Source organism: Globicephala melas, chromosome 1 (assembly GCF_963455315.2).
Source record: "Globicephala melas chromosome 1, mGloMel1.2, whole genome shotgun sequence".
Classification (NCBI taxonomy): domain Eukaryota; kingdom Metazoa; phylum Chordata; class Mammalia; order Artiodactyla; family Delphinidae; genus Globicephala; species Globicephala melas.
The window spans coordinates 74641522-74661470 of record NC_083314.1 but is presented as its reverse complement, the minus strand read 5'-3'; the positions used below and the strand labels follow the sequence as shown (position 1 = coordinate 74661470).

Genomic DNA, 19949 nt, shown 5'->3' with positions numbered 1-19949 from the left:
TGCTGGGAGTTGTAGTCCGCTGCTGCAAAGCAAGGGAGAAACAGGAAATTTGGCCTTGTAGGAAATCTAGGAAGCCTAAGAGCACCGTGAAGCACGTCGGGAATTGAAGGCAAAGCGGAATATGCTATCGCGCCTGGCACATTCCTGCACGTGCTCTGCGTGGAGGCCGCTGGGAATTGTAGTTACTAGAGACGACGGCTCCATTTTCTAGGTGATTGCGGCTTCTTCAAAGCAGAGGGCCTCGCTTTCTAGTGAGGCTACAGTCAATACTCTCCCCGCCCGCCCTCTGCTGGAAGGAGCCAAGGCAGTGAAGAAAGTGTCATAGGCTTTCTAAACTAAGGGATGAAACGTGGGCCCTTCCAATGCCAGTCGATGATCCAGTCACAAAATGTCAGACTGAAAGAAACCCGAGAGGATCTAATCCAGCCATTCCACTTAATTCAGGAGTATTGGGAGGATTCCATGCTATCAACCTCCCCGACCCTCATCACGTTATCAGTAGCGGGCATCCCTGGCTTTGCCCTTGAGGGTCAAAGTTGTTTCTACAACCAGCCCCAACACCCTAACTTCCCTGGCCATCGTGAGCTGTGACTGATACTGTCACCTCTCACAACCTACCTCTTCTTTTTTTAAATATTTATTTATTTTGGCTGCACCGTGTCTCAGTTGCAGCACGTGGGATCTTCGTTGCGGCATGTGGAGTTCTTAGTTGTGGCATGCATGCGGGATCCAGTTCCCTGACCAGGTATCGAACCCAGGTCCCCTGCACTGGAAGCGGGGAGTCTTTCCCATTGGACCACCAGGGAAGTCCCACACCCTACTTCTTGTGCAAACTTTTAGAAAAACTTTCCCAGGTGCTTATGAGGGAAACTGTGTTAAACAGTGGCTGGGCAGAAGTAGAATACTGGGCACCATATTCTGTGACTTTGCCCTCATGTAGAATTTTAGATATCTCTAACAGACTGAGAATGGAGAAGGCTGGCACACCTTACCTCAATCTGAAAAGTGGATTTGGAAATCATTTGCATTCCCTTTCCCATTCCCCTGCACCATCAGTTAACTAATACACCCCCAAAGAATCAGTCAAAATCCAATGTAGTAATCAATGGGTTTTATTTTCCTAGAACTGAAATCATCTACGGTTCTCAGAGCTAAACTTCCAAAGCTACAGTCAGCAATTTTTCATCAGAGCCCAAGAGAGGGGGGCAAGGGTGAAAGAGACGAGAGACGGAAGAGCCAAATAGACCACTAGAAAGAGGCTGGGAGAGGGTGCTTATTTCCCTCTGGCCTCTCAGTGGGTTACAAATTGGATCTGGTGACAACACTGAGGGGACCAGGTGAGGGTATGTGGATGGGAAATGACACCAGAAGGAACACCAAAGCCCCAACTACAACAAGAAAAGTCATCAAGCCCCAAACAGAAGGGGAGCCTCCAAGTGCACCTCAGAAATGGGGGCAACAGTGGGGAAGAAAGGAGCAGAGTGGGGGGCACACAAAGGGATGGGGGGGTCTTTAAAATTTTTTTTTTGTAATTTTCTTTTATTAAAAACATTTCCTAAAAAATGTGTCTTTTCCTTTATGTCTGGGTGACGTATGTGACTGTAGGCTGGCCTTGAGCACTGTGGGGAGAGGGAAAAGGGCAGCTAAGGGTCTCCCCAGGGCATCCCATCTCTGGCCTGAGGTCTAAAGGTGGATGGATACTCCTCAACACTCCCATAGGAGCTGGGTGAAGTTAACCCTTCAGATCTCAGGTCCTTGACCCAAAGAACTTGGAAGACCCCAAATCTTTTGATGATAAACTGTAACTCCCATAACACCTAGGGTTGGCGTATGAGAATGGGCATTGTCAACCATCAAGGATTTATTGAAGGGAGCCCCTCTCCCACAAGCTGTCCCACTTTCCCTGAATCCAGGTAGCTGGGAGAACAGGTGCGGGAGGAAGGGACAAGATGCCATCCTCTTGCCCACTCCCCCACCCCAACTTGAAGATTGCCCCTCCCAGGCCCCAGAAGCCCACCGTGCTACTTACACTCCATCCCTTCCACTCATAGCCCTGATCCCAACCAACCCAGAGGTCTAGAATGCCCGGGGAAGGGCGAGAGGGGTGTCAGAAGATGGAAATAGCCAGTCCAGGCCCTAACAAATACACTGGGAAACAGCTCCAGGCAGGGAGGGACACAGTGGCCTCATCTCATCCCACAGAGCAGAAGACATGGACCTGACTCAGGTCACAGGGGTGTGGGGACATGGAGGTGAGGGCCAGGTGGCCTGCCCCATCCGGGTCAATCTCCAGGGTCTGAGCTCAGAAGGGGGAGAGTGAGTGGAAGAGGAGAGTGGGTTGGGGTGGGGAAGGGGTTCCCAGTTTGCAGGCCATGGCCAGTTTCCCCAGTAGCACCCAGACAGCAGCAGGAACGGGGCGGGGGCTCCTCTTGAAACATTGGTGGCTACAGGCTGCGGGGGAGGGTTGGAGGGGAGAAGGGTTAATGGTGTGGCCTTGGCCTGGCCGGGCCCCAGCCAGTGCCGGCCTCCTGGGAGAGCCCACCCTGCCTCCCTGGAGGCTGACTGCTACAGGCCCTCCTCCTCCTCCTCTCAGCAGGGGGCTGGGCCCTCCCAGCCCAGCTGCCTAGGGGCAGGGGGCTCACTCACCTCTCATGGTCTCTGATGCCCGGGGCCTCAGCATCTTCCTTGGCAGCCTCTTCCTCTTCTTCCTCCTCTTCTTCCTCCTGAGGAGGCCCCCGGCCAGAGCCCGGCTCCGAGGGGGTGCTGTTCTTCTCCACCTCCACTGGAACGGGCCTCTCACCCTCCAAGGTGGCCCCTTCCTTCTCCTCCCCTTCGGGGTCTTCTGTCTCCTTGGGACGTTTGGGGGAGTCCTGGGCAGGGTTAGCAGAGATGAGGTGGGTTGAGGCTAGAGAGGGAGGACACCAGCCTCCCCCTCCTTTCCCCAGAGGCTCTCCTTCCTAGGCAGACCCACAGTCCTCCAACCCTCTGCTAGCTGAGAGGTCTCCTGTGTCCCATCTTCTCAGCAAGGGACTCCCCAAAACTAGGGGTTGAGTCTGTCTCTCAGACGGGCACTCCCTGAAAAAGTCGTAACGTCCCTCCTCAGACTAGGAGCCTTGCTCCGGGGCCCCAGGTAGGGGGCAGTTACCTCCAGCAGGTCTCCCGCTCTCCTCTTCAGCGCCCCCTTCTCATTCTTCTCCTTGGTCGGCTCATCAATGACCAGCTTCCCTTCCTCATCACTGCTGCCTTCGGCATTCCCCTTCTTATCGCCATCACCCTCGGTGGCTTCGGGCTCGGGCTCTTCCACACAGCTCTTTTTCTGGGAGGACTGCGGCGGAGACAGCAAAGGCTGAGTGGCACCAGCGACTGCCACGCTGGGCCCCCTCCCCAGACCCCTCCCTCGGCCACTCACTCCTTCCTTCTCCCACCTCTCCCCCGCCCCCACCCAGGTGCCCAGTCTCACAAGTGATTTGAGACCCACCTCTGTCGGATTAGCCCCGGGGTAAACCCACTGGCCGGGCAGGCAGGGCTCTGTGCAGGAGGGGGGAGGGCTGGAGCAGGAGGCAAAACCTCGGGTCAACTTCTCCCAGAGGGAGCTGGGACCCTTTCCCCGCCAACCCCCGCCCCCCACCCTCCCGCCTCATCCTGCCCGGCTCACGAGCACCTCCTCCTGGAAGCCTTTGTGGAAAGAGTTAAGGCCACATCCTATACTCACACTGGGCCTGCCAAAGGCCTGTCCCCACTTACCGCCTCCATCCTGTTCCTGCCCCCCCAGGCGCTGTCTAACAGGTGGCCCCTGACCACAGCTACATCACACACCCGGAACCCCTTCCCCTCTGCAAGAAGCCTCCCCCAACCCCCCACCCCACGAGCTCCTACTCTGAAAGCCCTGGTGTTGGTGTCTGAGCCCCCTGTTCCTGAAGCAGCACACGTGGGCCCAGGGGCTCCCGGCACCTATGGCCACACCCGCTTTCCAGGAGGTCTCTGGGGCGGATGGCAGCTCACCTGGTAGCCAGAAGCCTTGACGGTAGGGTTGTTCTCGATCTCCCACAGCCCCTCGCTGAACCCTTTCCGTTTGTTGGGCTTGCCAAACTTCTCCTTGGACTCCTCGTAAGGGAAGAGGTCTTTGGGGCCCAGGAATGCCCTGGTGAGAGATGGGAGACTGTGCTCTCGAGTCCCTCACCGCATCTGAGCTGCGCAGCCCCACAGGGAAGGCGTGCCGTCACCACTGCTCGTTCCCCAAAGTGGTCCCCCCGTGGCCCTCCCCACCTCTGCCCCCTCACTCACGTCTCGTGGGTCCCGAAAAAAAAGACTTGGTATTTGTTGGCTGTTGATTTCACGGCAGCCTCAGGCATCTCGTCAATCTGAGAGCAAGATGAGTAAAGAGAGCGTGAGCTGGAGTCTTGAGGTCACGAATTTGGGGCCGGAGGGTAGGGGTTAAGGGGCTGATCTCTAAGGCACATCTGTGAAAAATCAGACTGAGAGGGACCCAGGAGTTCACCAAAGGGGTTTCTGAACCATTTTTAGCAGTGTGACTTTGTTCAAAAGAAGTCAGGCATAAAAGCCCAGCAGAATCCCCGCCTCTCTTTCACAAACCAAACAGCGTCCATAAACAGATCCTGCCCATAAGCTCCACGTCTTTGCCAACACCCGGGTCCAACCACTGTCCCCTCTTGCCTGGACTGAAACCACAGCCTCCCTCTCTTCTCTCAATCTCCATTCTTGCCCCACTACAACTCATTCTCCACACTGCAGCCAGAGGGGGCCTTTCCAAGTGCGGGTCTGAGCATTTCAGTCCCCCTGCTAGAAACCTTCCGGTGGCTTTTCAGGACTCTAGGGCCCACCTGTTCACCATTGTCCCTAATGTCAAGGTCTGAATTCCAATGCTGCCAACAGTATTTGTATGAGCTTGGGCAACTGACAGAACCTCAATTTTCTCAACTGTAAAATGGAGATGGTCACAGTACTTAAGCCATAGCGTTGTAAGGATTAAATGACCATAATGTAGTACGTCCCGCATATGAGCTCGCTATCATCATCCTCTCCCCAGTACGCTGCTCCTCTGCTCTCTGCTCCAGCCACACTGACCTTTCAGTCTCCTATAGTAACTCCTGATCAGCCTTCCAACCTCAGCCCCATCATCACTTCCTCCAGAAAGCTTCCCCACCTCTCCCAACCTGGTTGGCTTCCCAGATAAAACTCTCAGCACCTCTCCTTCACAGTGCTTTTCACAATTCTAGTTTTACAGTTCTTCGTGTTACCGTTTGCTTAATGTCTACGTGGACTATACCTGCCCCGAGAACAGAGAGGTCTGTTTATAAGCCCAACACAGTGCCTAGCACCCAGTGAGTGCACAGTGAAGATATGCTGAATGACTCTATGAAACAGACCAAAGCAGCCTGCTCTGACTGAAGTGGAGAGGTGAGGCCAAGGGCTGCCTATTCAATATCCCCCATCAGTAGCAGCTCCAAAAGACTTCTGGGGAACTCTCTGAAAGTCATGTCATGTAGTCAGACTCTCTTATTTTACAGACAAGGAAACTGAGGCCCAGAAAAGAAAAGTGATTTGCCCAAGATGACAGGACAAGTTAGTGAGGGCCAGATTTCAGAACTAGAGCTCCTGACTTGATCCTCTGCCTCAAATGTCCTGGGGGCATAAGGGATGCTGTGGTGGAGAAGGTGCAGAGGTCTGAGGTCAGGGACATGGTGAGAGACAGTGGCCCAGATAGCCTCTCCCAGATCAGGCCCTGGAAGCCCAGGCCAAGCTGAGCTGGGGGGGGAGGAGGTGTGGGGGACGGGGGAAGAGGACTACAACTCCCAGCAACACTTGCAGCAGCCCTAGCGGCCGGGCTTCCCACCGGACAGAGGCCAGGTGGCCATGTTGGCTGGGGCCCGGGGTGCAGATAGGAAAGAGACAGACAGGCCAAGGCAGTGATTAAACACACAGAGATTAGGACAGAGTGCCTGACTGGGGGCCTGGGGAGACAGGGAGGCTAGGTGGATGGAAATAAGCTGAGACACACCCAGGAGATGGGGTGGAACCTGAGCAAGAATCTGAGGGGCATCTTGCTCCAGACATGGAGTCTTCAAGCTCCTGAGCACCTCCCCCCTTGCCCTGTGGCCTCTGGGGACAGAGGTCCAGCCCCTCCCCCCCAGGAAGGCTCAGCACAAACTGGGCCCTCCCCACAATCGGGAAGACACTGGGGTGTGAGAGCTGGGGGTGGAAAGGCACGCTGTCCCCCACCCCAGCTCAATCCCCATCGCCATGACAACCCAACCCCGCCCCCGGGGCCACTCAGCAACCAGGAATGTGACTGCCCCTCCCCCCCCAGGCCCTCTCTCCAGATTGGGGAGGAGGGGACACTAACACACACCCCACCCCCAAGCCTGGAGTCTGGCACCTGGGTCCCTGGCTGTGCCTGAAACCACAGCTAGGGCTGAGGGCTGCGGGCCCTTCTCAGGAAGGCAGAGCTGGGGTGTGGGCAAAGGAGGAGCCAGTCCTCTGCTAGGATACCTGGGTCCTGTTGCTAGCTCCCCACCCTCCTCTCAGAGGGGGAAGCAAAAAATAAAATGAGGGCCTCCAGGGCTTAGAGATCCCAGGAGACAGGCAGAGGACAATAATAGCAAAAGCTCTTTCCTAGGCCTCTTGTTGGTGGATCATCGAGCACCAGGAAAGAGGACGGGGGGGGGGGGGGATATCTAAGGGTCCCAGCTGGGAACTACTTTGGGCTCTGCATTTTCAGTGCCACACTTGAGCCAGGACGTTAACAGGCTTGTAGGAAACGTGATGAAAAGGGAGAAACTGAGGCTCAGGAAAGGGGGGATGGTGAGTGAAGGGGTCAGAAACAGGAGACATGAGGTCCTCTCAAGGAGCTCAGACCAGGCAAAGCAGCGCTCTGCCCGTCAGTCTCTTTCCCGTGGGAAGCGAACTCAAAGAGAGGTAGCTGAACGCTGTGACAGGGGATCCAGGAGGCCACCAGCTGCCCAGCCTCAGGGGCGGGGGAGAAACCAAAGAATGGATGGGAATTAAAAATAGACAGAACGGGACACACCAGATATACCCGCCCTGCTGACTTCTAGCCAGATAAAGGGTAGGTCGAGAGGAAAGAGGAAAGAGGGAGGCCAGGGGCCTGGGCAGATGGGCATCTACCCCCAAAGCATAAAACCACCCCAATCCCACCTCACCTCGAGTGTAGGCAACCGTGGGGGAAGGGCCAGGAGAGGCGTGCTCCTTTAACTTAATGGAATTCCCAACCCCTCACCCCAAAAAGGGGAGACATTCCTTCTCTAGTGGACCCTTCATCCTTCAAGCCACAAAGGAAATGTCTTTCTGCATTTGGAAGTGAAGGGAGGTTCTTCGTCGACGACATAGAGGATATGAAGTCTCAGGGGAGGCCTGTACTCCCAATACAGACATGTGTCTCCCAGGCAGTGCCTTTATATCCAGGTTGTGACTCAGAACAAGTGAGTCAAAGCTAAGTGGGTCAGGGTGGGGCCAGATGAGTGCTGGGTACCCCACTGCACCTCCTCCACTGGCCAACAGGGGAGGGGGCTCTGCTACTTCTCAGCTATTCCAGGAATCCTGGCAAGTTACTTTCCCCCACCCCAACCCCGGCTGGGGCTCATCCACTCCCACCCCACCCCCCACCCTCTGCCCTCTGCAGGTGCCTCATTCCATCACACAGGCCTGAGCACAAGTCCCATCCTCCCAGAGCCCAGGGCACCTTCTAAGGCCTGAAGTACCCAGGTGAGGAGTGGGGAGAGAGGACTGAACACCTCTCCCCCAGCCTCATACCAAATCCAGGCCCAGGGGCGCCAGCTCAGCACATAGAAAGGCAGCAGAGAAGGCTAAGCCCACCCTGACTGCCAGCCAGGGTTCTGACCACCACACCCAAGGCCCAGGCCCAACCTGACCCATGAACCGTAAAATATGGGGCAGGAGACAGTTGGGGTCAGGAAAGTGTGGCAAGCCCAAGAGGCAGAAAAGAGAAGGTGGTGCCTGGATGTGGGGGAAGGGCAGAGGGCGGACAGATGGGCGAGGCCCTCTGGCTGCTCAGGTTTCCTGGGACTGTGAAACAGGAAGTGGAGAAAGGAGGAAGGAACCTCAGGGGGAAAATCCCTGAGTCTTGGAGGTTAACTGTTAAGTGCTTGGAGATCCCCCAGGAAGTCTGGCAGGAGGAAGAGGAAAGGAGAAGGTTAAGATGGAGTCACACCATCCTTCCAGGCAGGTCTTGCCTACCACGTGGTCCCTCTGGCTGAACTCTCCAAGCACTGGGCTGTTCCAGTCTCACCCAGAGTCAGCCATCCTCCCCAGAAGCAGGGGCTGAGGAAGGAAAGCCCACACAGTGGCCTTCACCATGGCTGAGGACTCTGGTTGCCTATTAGATGGAGCAGTCAGCGAGGCCCCCCTACTCCTCCTCCATCTCAGGAGGAGCCAGGCCCCCCTTCAGGCTCTGCCACTCACAAGACTAAGACAGCACCCAAGGATGGTGAGGTATTCGGAAGATAACAACCTTGGGTGTACCACTCTCTCCAATTTTCAGAATCAAGACCCGGAGCACAGGCAAAGGGTGGGGTCCTATCTCTTTGGGATCCAGTCTGATCTCCCTCCCCCAACCCGAACTTTATCTAAAGGGCCCAGGCCTCAACAGAGCAAGAGACTGCCTCCCTGTCCTGCCCTTCTGTCCTGGAGGCCTAGGGTGAACAGAGGAAATGGACAGCATCCCCAGTCCCAGGCGCTGCCCTCACTCCAAAGGCTACCAGAAACCTGAAGGCCTTCTTCACAGGGGCCAATGTGGGTCTGCATGGGCCCCCCTTTCTCTCTTCCCTGCAGCCTGAAGGGGTTCCCTACAACCCCCATTCCAGCTGAGCCCCCTCCTCAGTCTCTGGACTTTGTCCCACCCCCAGGAGGTAGAAGCAGTAGAGACCTGTGTTCAGTTCTTGCCCTGCCCACCAGGACCTTGGCATCTGGACCAAGAAGCCAGATGGATCAAAGGTGCAGGGTAAAGTACATGAGTGTTCACACACCACACACATACATGCACACACAAGGCTGTCTGTGGCTGCTTCCTCACACTGCCCCCCACCCCCCAAACCCAAGTCCCCTAGAAGGCCCTGGAGGCTTGGAGAGCCCTGCTTCACTCTGTACTTCACTCCCATTCCGGAGGCCAGACATCTAGAAGTTGCAGGGAACAAGGAGCTCAAGGCATATGGGATTAGGTATATTCCTCAGGAGAGGGTACTGAGTGAGGAAGGGTCTCCTGGATTTTCTCGGAGTGGCCCCAAAGTTGGTCTGGACACTGAACAGGACCCAAGGGAGCCTGGGGCAACTTCCCAAGCTCAGAGCAGGGTCTGGCCCAGATGAAGACACAGACTCATGTGGAAAAGAGCAACCCACAGCCATAAGGCAGTTCTGCACTTGGTCCCCTTGCCCAGAAGACTCCCTCCCTCTACTCCTCTCTGCCCTTGGATTACACTCTACAGGAGTCCTATACTCTAGGGCCGATACCAAAGGCCTCTCTCTACACCAACGTTGAAATAAGGTGCCAGAGACACTGTGCCCTGTGACACCCCCAACCTCCTCCTGCACCCTCTGGCAACCTCCCTTACTCCTTACTTCACCTGTCTCAGTTCTTAGGGGAAACATGATGAATGTGCCAGGCTGGGCATTTGGGCCCCACCCTCCCACCTGGCCAGGTGCTGGGGTGGGGGGAGGGTGGGCGCCTCACATTGGCGGGCTTAATGAACCACATGGCAGACTGGGCCGTTCTGGCGGGAGAGGCTCAGAAATGGGGAGGAGAAGCAACTCGGGTTCCCCCCACCTCCACTAAGAGGCAGGGCAGTCTGGACTGGACTTCCCAATCCCAACAAGGGCTCTGCCACCTTCAGCCCCCAATCTGAGTCGGCAGCATACGGAGAAATATTTTTGTGGAACTGAGGAGTGAAGGGTACTAGCCGGTGATTTCCAAGCTAGACGGATCCCCTCTTCTGCCGCACCCCCAACGATTCCTCGACCCTCCCAACTTCAGACCTCTTACGGATGCCCCAAACCAAAGTTTTCTAGAAGCGAACTCCGCCTCCATCTAGCCTTTCAGGGCTGAGATCCTTCTTAACCATCTAATGTAGGAAGAGGAGAGTTTGAACTGGGGGTAACAATCAGTGAAGAAACTGGGGGTCTCTAAGGGGGTCCCTGAAGGGGGTAGCGGTGGCGCCTGGGGGTGGTGGTGGGAGGAGTTACACTGCTGGCCCAAACCCAGGCAGCGCGCCCGAAACCTCTGGGAGTATGGGGGCTGGGGGCGGAACTGAGCACGCGGAGCCGGGGGCCGGGAAGTGACCGGCGCCCTCAGATCCCCACGCCGCGCACACGCCACCACGCGCGGACGCCGTGTGGCCAGGTGTTCGCCGCTGCCGCCACCACCACCCCCACCACCCCGCCTCCACCATTATATAACCGGCGGGTGGGCTTGAGTCGCTCTGGAAAGATTCGGGGACTCAGACGCCCCCCACCCCCACCCCCTCCGCGCGGAGCGCTCTTGCCCTCTCGAGTGTTATGCAACCCAAGTCTGGAGGTGGATAGGGGGCGGCGGGCCGCCCTGCTCACCCGGGCCGGCCAGTGTGGGTAGCCCTTCATCTTGGCGAACACCAGGTCCCCGCATTTGTACTCCTTCTGCCGGTTGGATCGCGACATGGCGGGGCTCCGGGCGCCCCGGGCTCCGCGCCGGGCCGGAAAGCGCGAGCCCAAGTTTGCGCGTGCGGCGGTGGCGGCGCCGCTCCGCTCCGGCCCTCGCGCGGCCCCCGCCTCGATGGTGGCCCCCGGCCCGGGCTCCTGCGCGGCCACGGCGTCTCCGCCCGCGCGCCGCACGGACGGGGCGGGCGCGGATCGGGGGCAACGCTCCGGCGCGATGGGTGCGCGCTCGTGCAGTTGTTTGTGTTTGAAATTCAATTGCTCCCTCCGCTGCGCGAGGCCTCTTCCTCCACCCCCCTCCCGGTCCCCACTCCTCCTCCTCCCTCCTCCCTTTCTCACTCCTCCTCCTCCTCCCTCCTCCGCGCTCCCTCCCGCGGCGGTTTGATGAGTGCGGCTTCTTGACGCCCTGTGCCTGCCACTGCCCGACGCCCAACCTGGAGCCGCCTGGCGGTGCGCGGCGACACAGGCGTGAGGAGCCGATTGCCGAGCAAGCCGAGTAGGCTTTGTGTGCCCGCTGTCGGTGGGTGCCCGCCCGCCCGGGAGGAGCTGGCGCCCGGCAGGACGGAGCGGCCTGGCGCCCCTCCCCCGGCCCCTCGGGTCGCTCCCAACTGCGGCTTCGGCGCTGCCAACTGTCGACGTCTAGGCGCAGTGTCTCCCTGCCCTCGGCTCCATCCCCATACACGAATGTTTGCTGGGCACCCAGTGCATGGCAGCGTGCTGGGCGCCGGGGCGAGAGCTGGGCACCGCGCCTCTGAGCGCACAGAGGTTTGGCCTGGACCTCGACGTGCTTACAGTCTGTGGGGCGGCTCCTGAAACGTCGGGGATTGCGCCCTACGACGGCCTTTGTGGAATTCGGTATCGAGGAAGCTTCGGAGGGGTTGTGGCACAAAGTGGCCACGTTCCATGTGCATTAGACAGGTCTCGGTTCTCTGCTACTTCCTGGCAAAAGAGATCTGGGCTTTACCACCAGTTAAGCCCTCAAAGATGAGCTCTGTTCTAGTGGGAAGAGACAGTAGAATGCCAGTAAATCCCAAACCATCGATAAAACGTGAAGTCACTAGCTTTCTCGGGGCGGTGAGAGTGGGGAAAAATCTGGGAAGGCTTCACAAAGTGGTGACTTTTGAGTTGGGCCTTAAAGGACGAATGTGAGCTTGCCGGATTCCAGAGACAACATTTTAGACTAGGTTATATGTTAAGAACTGATAGAGCCAAAACTTGAATTCACGTCGCTTACCATTAAGCCAAACAAGACTTTGCCGTAATTACATCTTTGATTTGCTGTCACTCTGTTGATCTTGGATTTGCCGAAATTCCAGACACCTATGGTAACTTAGAAATAAGCTATTTGGATCTTATGTTATAGTATGTCCAGATCCTTAAAATTTTGCAACAAAATATTCTAGGTTTGAAGAGAGAAAATATGTGTGTTTTTCTTCCCACAAGTTTCCTGATCCTACTTCAAAGCATGTGCAAAGTCTCCCTGAAAAAGAAGCGCAGGATGAAGCCAAAAGGCCCAGATCCACATCCTACCCTGCTGTTCACTAGTCGTGAGAACTTGGGCTACCCCCTGAACTTCTCCCTGAGCCTCAGTTTCTTCAACTGTGAGATGGGATCACATTACTTTCCTGCCAACATCACAGACATGGAAGGGCTGCTTATCATTAGCTGAGGCCTGACCTTGCTCCCTGCAGGCCTTCATATCAGTTGGTTGTCCTTATGTCCATGGCAATGCATTTCACAATTGTTGCCTTTGTAAAATGTGGCCTCTCAGCATAATCCCACCTTGTGATAGGAGGTGGCTGGCCCTGTCCACAGGCACTCCAGGCCCCAGGCTGCTGGCACAGCGGGGCACTCTGCAAGGTCCTCATGCATGCCCTCAGCCACAGACCTGTCGATTTGTTTCAATAGCAAATCCAAACTTGTTGCAACAGAGCAGCTAGATCCAGTTGGTGTTTACTCTACCATGCATTCCAGTTTGAAATGCAGTCAGTGTGATAGTCCAGATTCTGTCAGGCTAATACCCTTCTTTGTTGTTCTTATTGTTGTTAGGAGAGAATCTTGTCACAAGTTCTTAGAAATGTTTCAGTAAATCCAGTGTCACAATTGGTTTCCTTTTATTTAGCGTTCAGGCCAGTATTATAAATATGCCATTTCAGTGCAACAAACATGTTTTTTAAACTATTTTCCAATTTAGCACACCCCAATTTAGTTTAAACCAAAGACTCCTATCCATTTCTCCACTTTGTTGTATGGAGATGGCAATAAGGCTTCTTCAATTCTTTTTGCAACAAATCTCTTGGGCCTGTCATTCAGTCTGCCATGCAGATGCTGGTTGCAATAAAACAACCAGGGTTCCCTTTGTTGCAATAATCTCCCAGGCCTTGGTTGCAATTTAATATCCAAGTTCTCCTTACAATAACATCATCAACCAATTCACAGCTGCCCCTACCAACCAAGCCAAGAGCCACAGAGGGTCAGTTACAGGGGCGGGCATAAACCTGCTTCCCCTGGGATTCAGGTCTAATTGAGCACTTTGCAGACTTTAATGTGCAAATGAATCACCTGGGGATCCTCTTAAAAAGCAGATTCTAACTCAGTAGGTGTGGGGTGCCCACATTTCTATTTCATCACCCAAGGTGCTGCTGCTTTGGACCTCTGTTGATTAGTAACGTCTAAAACACTCGGCCACAGGCCCCCGGCTGCTAGTCCAGCTTGGAACCAATTCACAGATGTCTCAGTGAGATGATTCCTTTGATGCTGGTGCCTGAGTCTACATTTGTGTGGGGGGGAGGTCAAGACAGACAGTGGACTTGGGGCCCTAGAGCAGAGAAGGCTTGAGGGTGCAGATCTGGCTCTAGGGTTCTGAAGCGAGTCTGGAGGAGCTAGGTCAGGGAAGATGGTGGCGGACTTCTTCTTTCCATGTCAGGAAGAAGGAGGAACTGGCACAGCAGTAGGGTTGTGGAATTTAGAGTACTAGAGGAAGGGGCAATGTAGTCTAGTGGAAACAATCTGTGTTTGTTTGAAACTTGCTTTTAGCAAATGACTTAACTAGAATTTCTAAACAAAATTTTCTTCCACTGCAAAAGTACTAATACAAATAGCCACCCTTATGGTGTGGTTGTAAAGTGAAAAGGAGATCATCTGAGTGAAAAACTTACCTGCTCATTAGTTTCAAAGGAAATGTCAGCTTCCTTCCCTTTAACTCCTAAGAGAGAGTCGAGGGGGTTGGCTCCGGTCCCAGCCCTCAACGCTGTGTGACCTGCTCCCATTACTACTTCTTGGGCCCGGTTACCCCTTCTGGAAAATGGAGGAGAGAAGGATGGGAAGTTTAGAACAGTGGTTTTCAAAACCGCCTCCATTGGCCCCTCCCACTGGTGCCTCCCCAAATAAAAAAGCATTCATGGGCTTCCCTGGTGGCCCAGTGGTTGAGAGTCTGCCTGCTGATGCAGGGGACACGGGTTCGTGCCCCGGTCTGGGAAGATCCCACATACCGCGGAGCGGCTGGGCCCATGAGCCATGGCCTCTGAGCCTGTGCGTCCAGAGCCTGTGCTCCGCAACGGGAGAGGCCACAACAGTGGGAGGCCCGTGTACTGCAAAAAAAAAAAAAAAAAAAGCATTCATGGTTTTATGCATTTTACAAGGAGTCAGAGATAACAGGGTCTAGGTACCTGCTCCACCACTGTGACACACTGTATTGCTTTAGGAAACCTACTTCACTGCTCCCAGTCTCAGTTTGCATGTCTGTGAAATGGGTGAGTTTCAGTTTCCATGTCTGTAAAAAGGGTTGTGATGAGGATTGAATGAATTTAATGTATTTTAAAGTGCTTTGAATAGAGCCAGGAACATGGTAAATGCTTGATAAAATCAGTGATCACTGTATTTATCAGATTCGATTGAGTAATAGTTCAAGAAAATGGGTTACCTTGCAGTGAGCTTCTAGGTACTAGCCTTATGCGCTGGTAAAGCTGGCACTACTACAATGAATGTGGGTGTTCACATGGGCTTGGGAACCCATTTACCTGCGTTTGAATCCCACTCCACCACTTACCAACTGTGTGACCAGCCACAAGTTACTCAACCTTTCTGTGCCTCAGTTTTCCATCTGTAAAGGGGGATGTTGAGAACAGGCTTAGAACAGACTTGTGGGATCTTAGTTCCTGGACCAGGGATTGAACCCAGGCCGTTGGCGGTGAGAATGAGGTGTCCTAACCAGTGGACCACCAGGGAATTCCCTTAGCTAGTTTTCTTAAAAATGCTTATGTTTTATAACTCTTCTGTATGTATAATATCCTGTATAAGAAAAATATATTTTTTTAAAGAGGATTCTATTTTTATTTATTATTTAATTTTTTTGGCCACCATGCAGCTTGCAGGATCTCAGTTCCCCAACCAGGGACTGAACCTGGGCCACAGCAGTGAAAGCCTGGAATCCTAACCACTAGGCCACCAGGGAACTCCTGGATTCTGTTTTTTAAAAAGTGAGAATCATTGGATTCATTCTCTAAAGCTATTCTTTTAACATATCTATTTAAATGTAAGTTAATTAAAACTAAATATTCCCTTCTTCAGTCACATGAGACACTCTTTAAGTATTCAGTGGTCTCATGTGGCTATTGGCTACTGTATTGGACAGAGCAGATACAGAACATTTCCATTAGCTCAGAAAGTTCTATTGGACAGCAGTGTTCCAAGGCCATGGCTTTCCATTTGAGCTGTACATTAGAGTCACTTGAAGAATTATAAAATACTACTGCCTGGGCCAGACTCCCCAGAGTTTAGATTTAATTGGTTGACAGTGGAAGCTGTTAAAGTGTTTAGGCAAGAGCAGACGTGAACTTCTAGAAGATTCATTTGGAGGCAGCACGGGTGTGGAGTGGCTTGGAGTTGCCAGGTCATGGAGAGGGTACAGCGGTGGTCTCTGCTGAGGGACGTGTGACCTCACATGTGGAAGGGGCTATGAACGCTCCCGGGGAGCTGTATTCTTGAGTTCTCTTCTCCGCTCTTCCAAGAATTATGGTGGCAACGGCTCCTTGGCTCCTCAGCCCTCAGGGGAGAGAACTTCAGCCTTCGTAGACCAGGAAAGAGTCAGGAGCATCTCAAGATCCCCATGAGTTGTAGATGCCATTAAAAAAACTTCAGCTTAGAGCTTCCCTGGTGGCGCAGTGGTTGAGAGTCCGCCTGCCGATGCAGGGCACATGGGTTCGTGCCCCGATCCGGGAAGATCCCACATGCTGTGGAGCGGCTGGGCCCGTGAGCCATGGCCGCTGAGCCTGCGCGTCTGGAGCCTGTGCTCCGCAACGGGAGAGGCCACAACACTGAGGGGACTGCGTACCGCAAAAAAAAAAAAAAAAAAAATTCAGCTTAATTTTTGTATATGTAATGAATATGTGTATATGATGCAAAATTTAGGAAGTCAAGAAGATAATTTAGCGAAAAGTCATCTCATGTTACCCCTCCCTATCCCTTGCCACCCCAATTTTCTTCTTAGAGGCAAAAATTTACCAATTTGTATGTATTTTTCTAGTAATATTCTCTTTATATAATTTTCAAGCAAATGCAGAGCTATCTATTTCCTTTACACAAATTGTAGCATCTCATTTTCACCGTTCTGTACTTTACTACCTTTTACTTAACAATATATCTTGGGACTCCTTCCATTTCAGTACACAAGGATTGGCCCCATTCATTTTAATGATTGCATAATAGTTCACAACATTTCTGTGTCATAAATGATATAATCAGCCCCCTGTAGATGGATGTTCAGGTTTTGTCCTTTCTTTTGATAATACCAATAATGCTGTAGTGAATAAAACTGTGCCATTTCATCTCTTTCACGGGTGAGGATCCTCACCATTTTTCTCTCCCATTTGCAAGATGAAAAAGGTCATTCACAGCAACATTATTTGCAGGAGTTTGCTGACAAGTAGTGCTGGAAGTAACCTTGCTAATTATAGACAGGGGCATCTAAGGTTGAATGAGAAGCCTCCATTGTGTACAGCCACAAACCCCAGGTCTGTCTGCTTTCCCCTTGGTCCCTGAGACTTAAAGGAATGAGGTCTGGGACCAGAGTCAGGCTGACAGAATTGCTGTGGCTCTGATCGTGTCTGACCACACTTTTCAGCCCTCTCCCACCAAGGGCACTGCTCTGAGACACCAGGGACAGAGGCCTAGGGAGGAGAGGAGCCTGGGAGGTGCCTGGGTGAGGAGGGGCCGAGGGCCCTTTTCTGGAATGATAAGATTGAGCCCTAGTGGGTTCTCTGCCCCTCTCCCCACCTCCCCACCACCGAGGGAGAGAGAGCAGCAGTTTTGGCTCTGCTGGAGGAAGCTGATTATGGCTTCTGTGGGCACAGATGGCAATGGAGGTACTGAAAGGCCACCATTTCTGCCACCACATTGCCACGGGCTTGAAGCTTCATTCATTCACCCCCACATATATTCACAGCACATTGGTAGGTGCTGTGCCAGGCCCTGAGGGAGTGTTGGGGGCAAGGCGTAGGTCTGAAGGTGAATAGGTGGCTGGCAGTGAGTAGTCTGGTCTACAGTTTTCCTCCTGGAATCTCCCTTCCCAAGCCTCCCGGGGATTCCCTTCATCCCTCTCCTGTATTTTCTAAATCCTAGGTGTTTCTTTTTCATGGTTAATCTCCCCTCCCCCCACCCCTTTTTTTGGATAGAGCACATCCTCTGGTAGCTCCCTGAGTACAGGTGCTTAGAATGGAACAGTTTGGAGAACTTCTATGTCTGAAAATGTCTTTATTCTACCCTCCCACTTGATTGATAGCTTGGCTTGGAGTTGAATTCTAGGTTGGAAATATTTTTCCTCTGCATTTTTGAAGGCCTTGCACATTCTGTCCTGACCCATTTTTTTTGTTGTCGTTGTTTTTTTTTTTTTTTTTGCAGCATATTTATTTATTTATTATTTTTGGCTGTGTTGGGTCCTCACTGCTGTGCGCGGGCTTTCTCTAGTTGCAGTGAACAGGGACTACTCTCCGTTGTGGTGCGCGGGCTTCTCATTGCAGTGGCTTCTCTTGTTGCGGAGCACAGGCTCTAGGTGCGCAGGCTTCAGTAGTTGTGGCATGTGGGCTCAGTAGTTGTGGCTCATGGGCTCTAGAGTACAGGCTCAGTAGTTGCGGTGCACAGGCTTAGTTGCTCCGTGGCATGTGGGATCTTCCCGGACCAGGGCTCGAACCCGTGTCCCCTGCGTTGGCAGGCAGATTCTTAACCACTGCACCACCAGGGAAGTCCCTGTCCTGATCCATTTTAAGAGATCTGTTTCTTTTCTTTGGGAACTTTCAGGATCTTCTCTTTGTCTTCAGTGTTCTGAAATTTCATATTGGTGTGGATCCATTTTTATCCATTATGCTGAGCAGTGGGTAGGCCCTTTCAATCTGAAAACAAACGCTCGTCCTTCAGTTCTGGGAAGTTTCCTGTAATTATTCCTTTGACGATTTCCTTCCCTCTGTGTTTTTTCTGTTGTCTCTCTTTTTTTTTTGGAACTCTTATTATTCAGATATTAGACTTTCTGGGCTGGTTCTCTGATTTTCTGAACTTTTCTCTTCCAACTCTTCTAGTGAGAATTTTATTTGTGTGCTTAAATTTTGATTTCTCAAGAGCTCTATTTTATTTTCTGCTTGTTACTTTTTTATGGCATTCTGTTCTTGTTTCATGTATATAGTATTTTCTCTTACCTATTTGAGAAAATTGTTAGGTTTTGGAAGTTTTCTTCTCCCTGCACTTTCTCTATTTTTACTTGTTTGTTTTGTCTCTATCATTCATGTCAGAGTGCCTGCTCATGTTTAAGAGTGAGGGACTTAAAAAAAAGAGTGAAGGACTAAAAAGACATCTTGTACCTATGGGCATGTGGTTGGGGCTTCTCAACTGACAACTTGATGTGAGAGTTATCTGGCTGGGAAATTTGTAGGGGGAATCTCTGATGTGGGATTCCATAGATCTTTCCTCTTGGGCTGAACACATTTTCCTGTGGAGATTTTTCCCAGCATCTAGCCTTTAGGGTAAAGGCCGTGGCCAGTCTTCTGGAGAATTAGGTCTGGGGTCTCAGTATTCCATGTGCGTATTGCTTTAATTCCTTTGATTTCTGTAAAATACCTCTGCCCTTGACTGTGCCTGGTTTTCCCATAGCAGAAACCCTCTTGTTTTGTTCCCTCTGGAAAAAAACAAAAACAAAAACCCTTTATTTTTTTCTGGGATTGGGGAGAGGCAGTCTTCCACTAGCATGAAGTGGGGGAGGGGATTCAGGGATCTAACTGTTTGTTAACCATCTTGTAACCAGCCGTCACTTTTGCTCCCTTCCCTTCTCATTCACTTCCGGAGGTACTTGATGCCACCACTCCTGAGCCCTTTGAGGTTTCCACAGATACGTCAGATTCATTCTCACCATTCCCCAAGGCCAGCTTGCTTCTCGGCTCTCTTGGATATGCCAAGTCAGTACCGTTGATGCATCTTGCTCTCCACCTTCCAAATGTTCTTACTGTGATCTCCTTTTCTCATGTCCCCATCTTTGTGGGTTTAAATCTTTTCAAAATGATCTTTAATGCCTTAAAAAAATTCCTTTAATTGAAGTTTTAGTAGAATTTCAGGAAGGAATCAAATTAGATATGTCTATGCTATTCACTATCTTTAATGGAAGACTTTATAACTGTTATTACTACTTTGGAATAGGTAATACATGCACAAGTTACAAATTTCTAAAGGTATAAAGGAGTAAGCAGTAAGAAATAAATCCCCTTCCCATCCCTGTCCTCAAGTTTCTATTATCAATTTCTTGCACGAAAACAACCTTTCAAGGGCAGGGTATCTACCTATTAAGGTAAATCATTAATCTTTACAGTAAGAGGACCCTGCTTAGAAAATGTTTGTCAAAAAGATCTCTGCCCTTTTGGGGTGTCACTTCACTGCAGGGCAGCAAGATATGTTGACCAGGAACAAGGATAGTCATTTCCCTTTGAAAGTTTCCCATTCTCTTACGGTTCTGAATCATTTCACTGTGTGTTAACATCAGATGTCTCTCACAGAAGTAGGGTAGGGTTCCTTCATACTCTACCCATTTTTCAAAGGAGGAAAGTGAGACTCAGAGAAGAGAAGTGACTGTCCAAAGTCACCAGAAAGTAGGTTGGGGAACCTAGATTCGAAAAGGTGGTATTAGAAGTCAGTACTGTGCAAAGCATACCAGCTGCGAGGTAGGACTGGAAGGTCTAGTTTCTCAACGCGGTCCTCAGTGCACCTGCTTTGCAATCAACTGAGGAGTTTCTTAA

The 19949-nt window shown here is 52.2% G+C and overlaps 1 protein-coding gene across 1 annotated transcript; it reads right to left on the bottom strand.

Moving 5' to 3' along the window:
* Positions 1-1094: 1094 nt before the first annotated feature.
* HDGF (heparin binding growth factor) lies at positions 1095-10983 on the bottom strand. Its single transcript, XM_030842099.2, has 6 exons — positions 10597-10983; positions 4285-4361; positions 4003-4141; positions 3146-3325; positions 2647-2870; positions 1095-2451 (listed from the first exon to the last, which is right to left on the bottom strand). The coding sequence occupies exons 1-6, from the start codon at positions 10681-10683 to the stop codon at positions 2445-2447; spliced, it is 714 nt and encodes a 237-aa protein (XP_030697959.1). The 5' UTR covers positions 10684-10983; the 3' UTR covers positions 1095-2444.
* Between the last annotated feature and the right edge of the window lie 8966 nt (positions 10984-19949).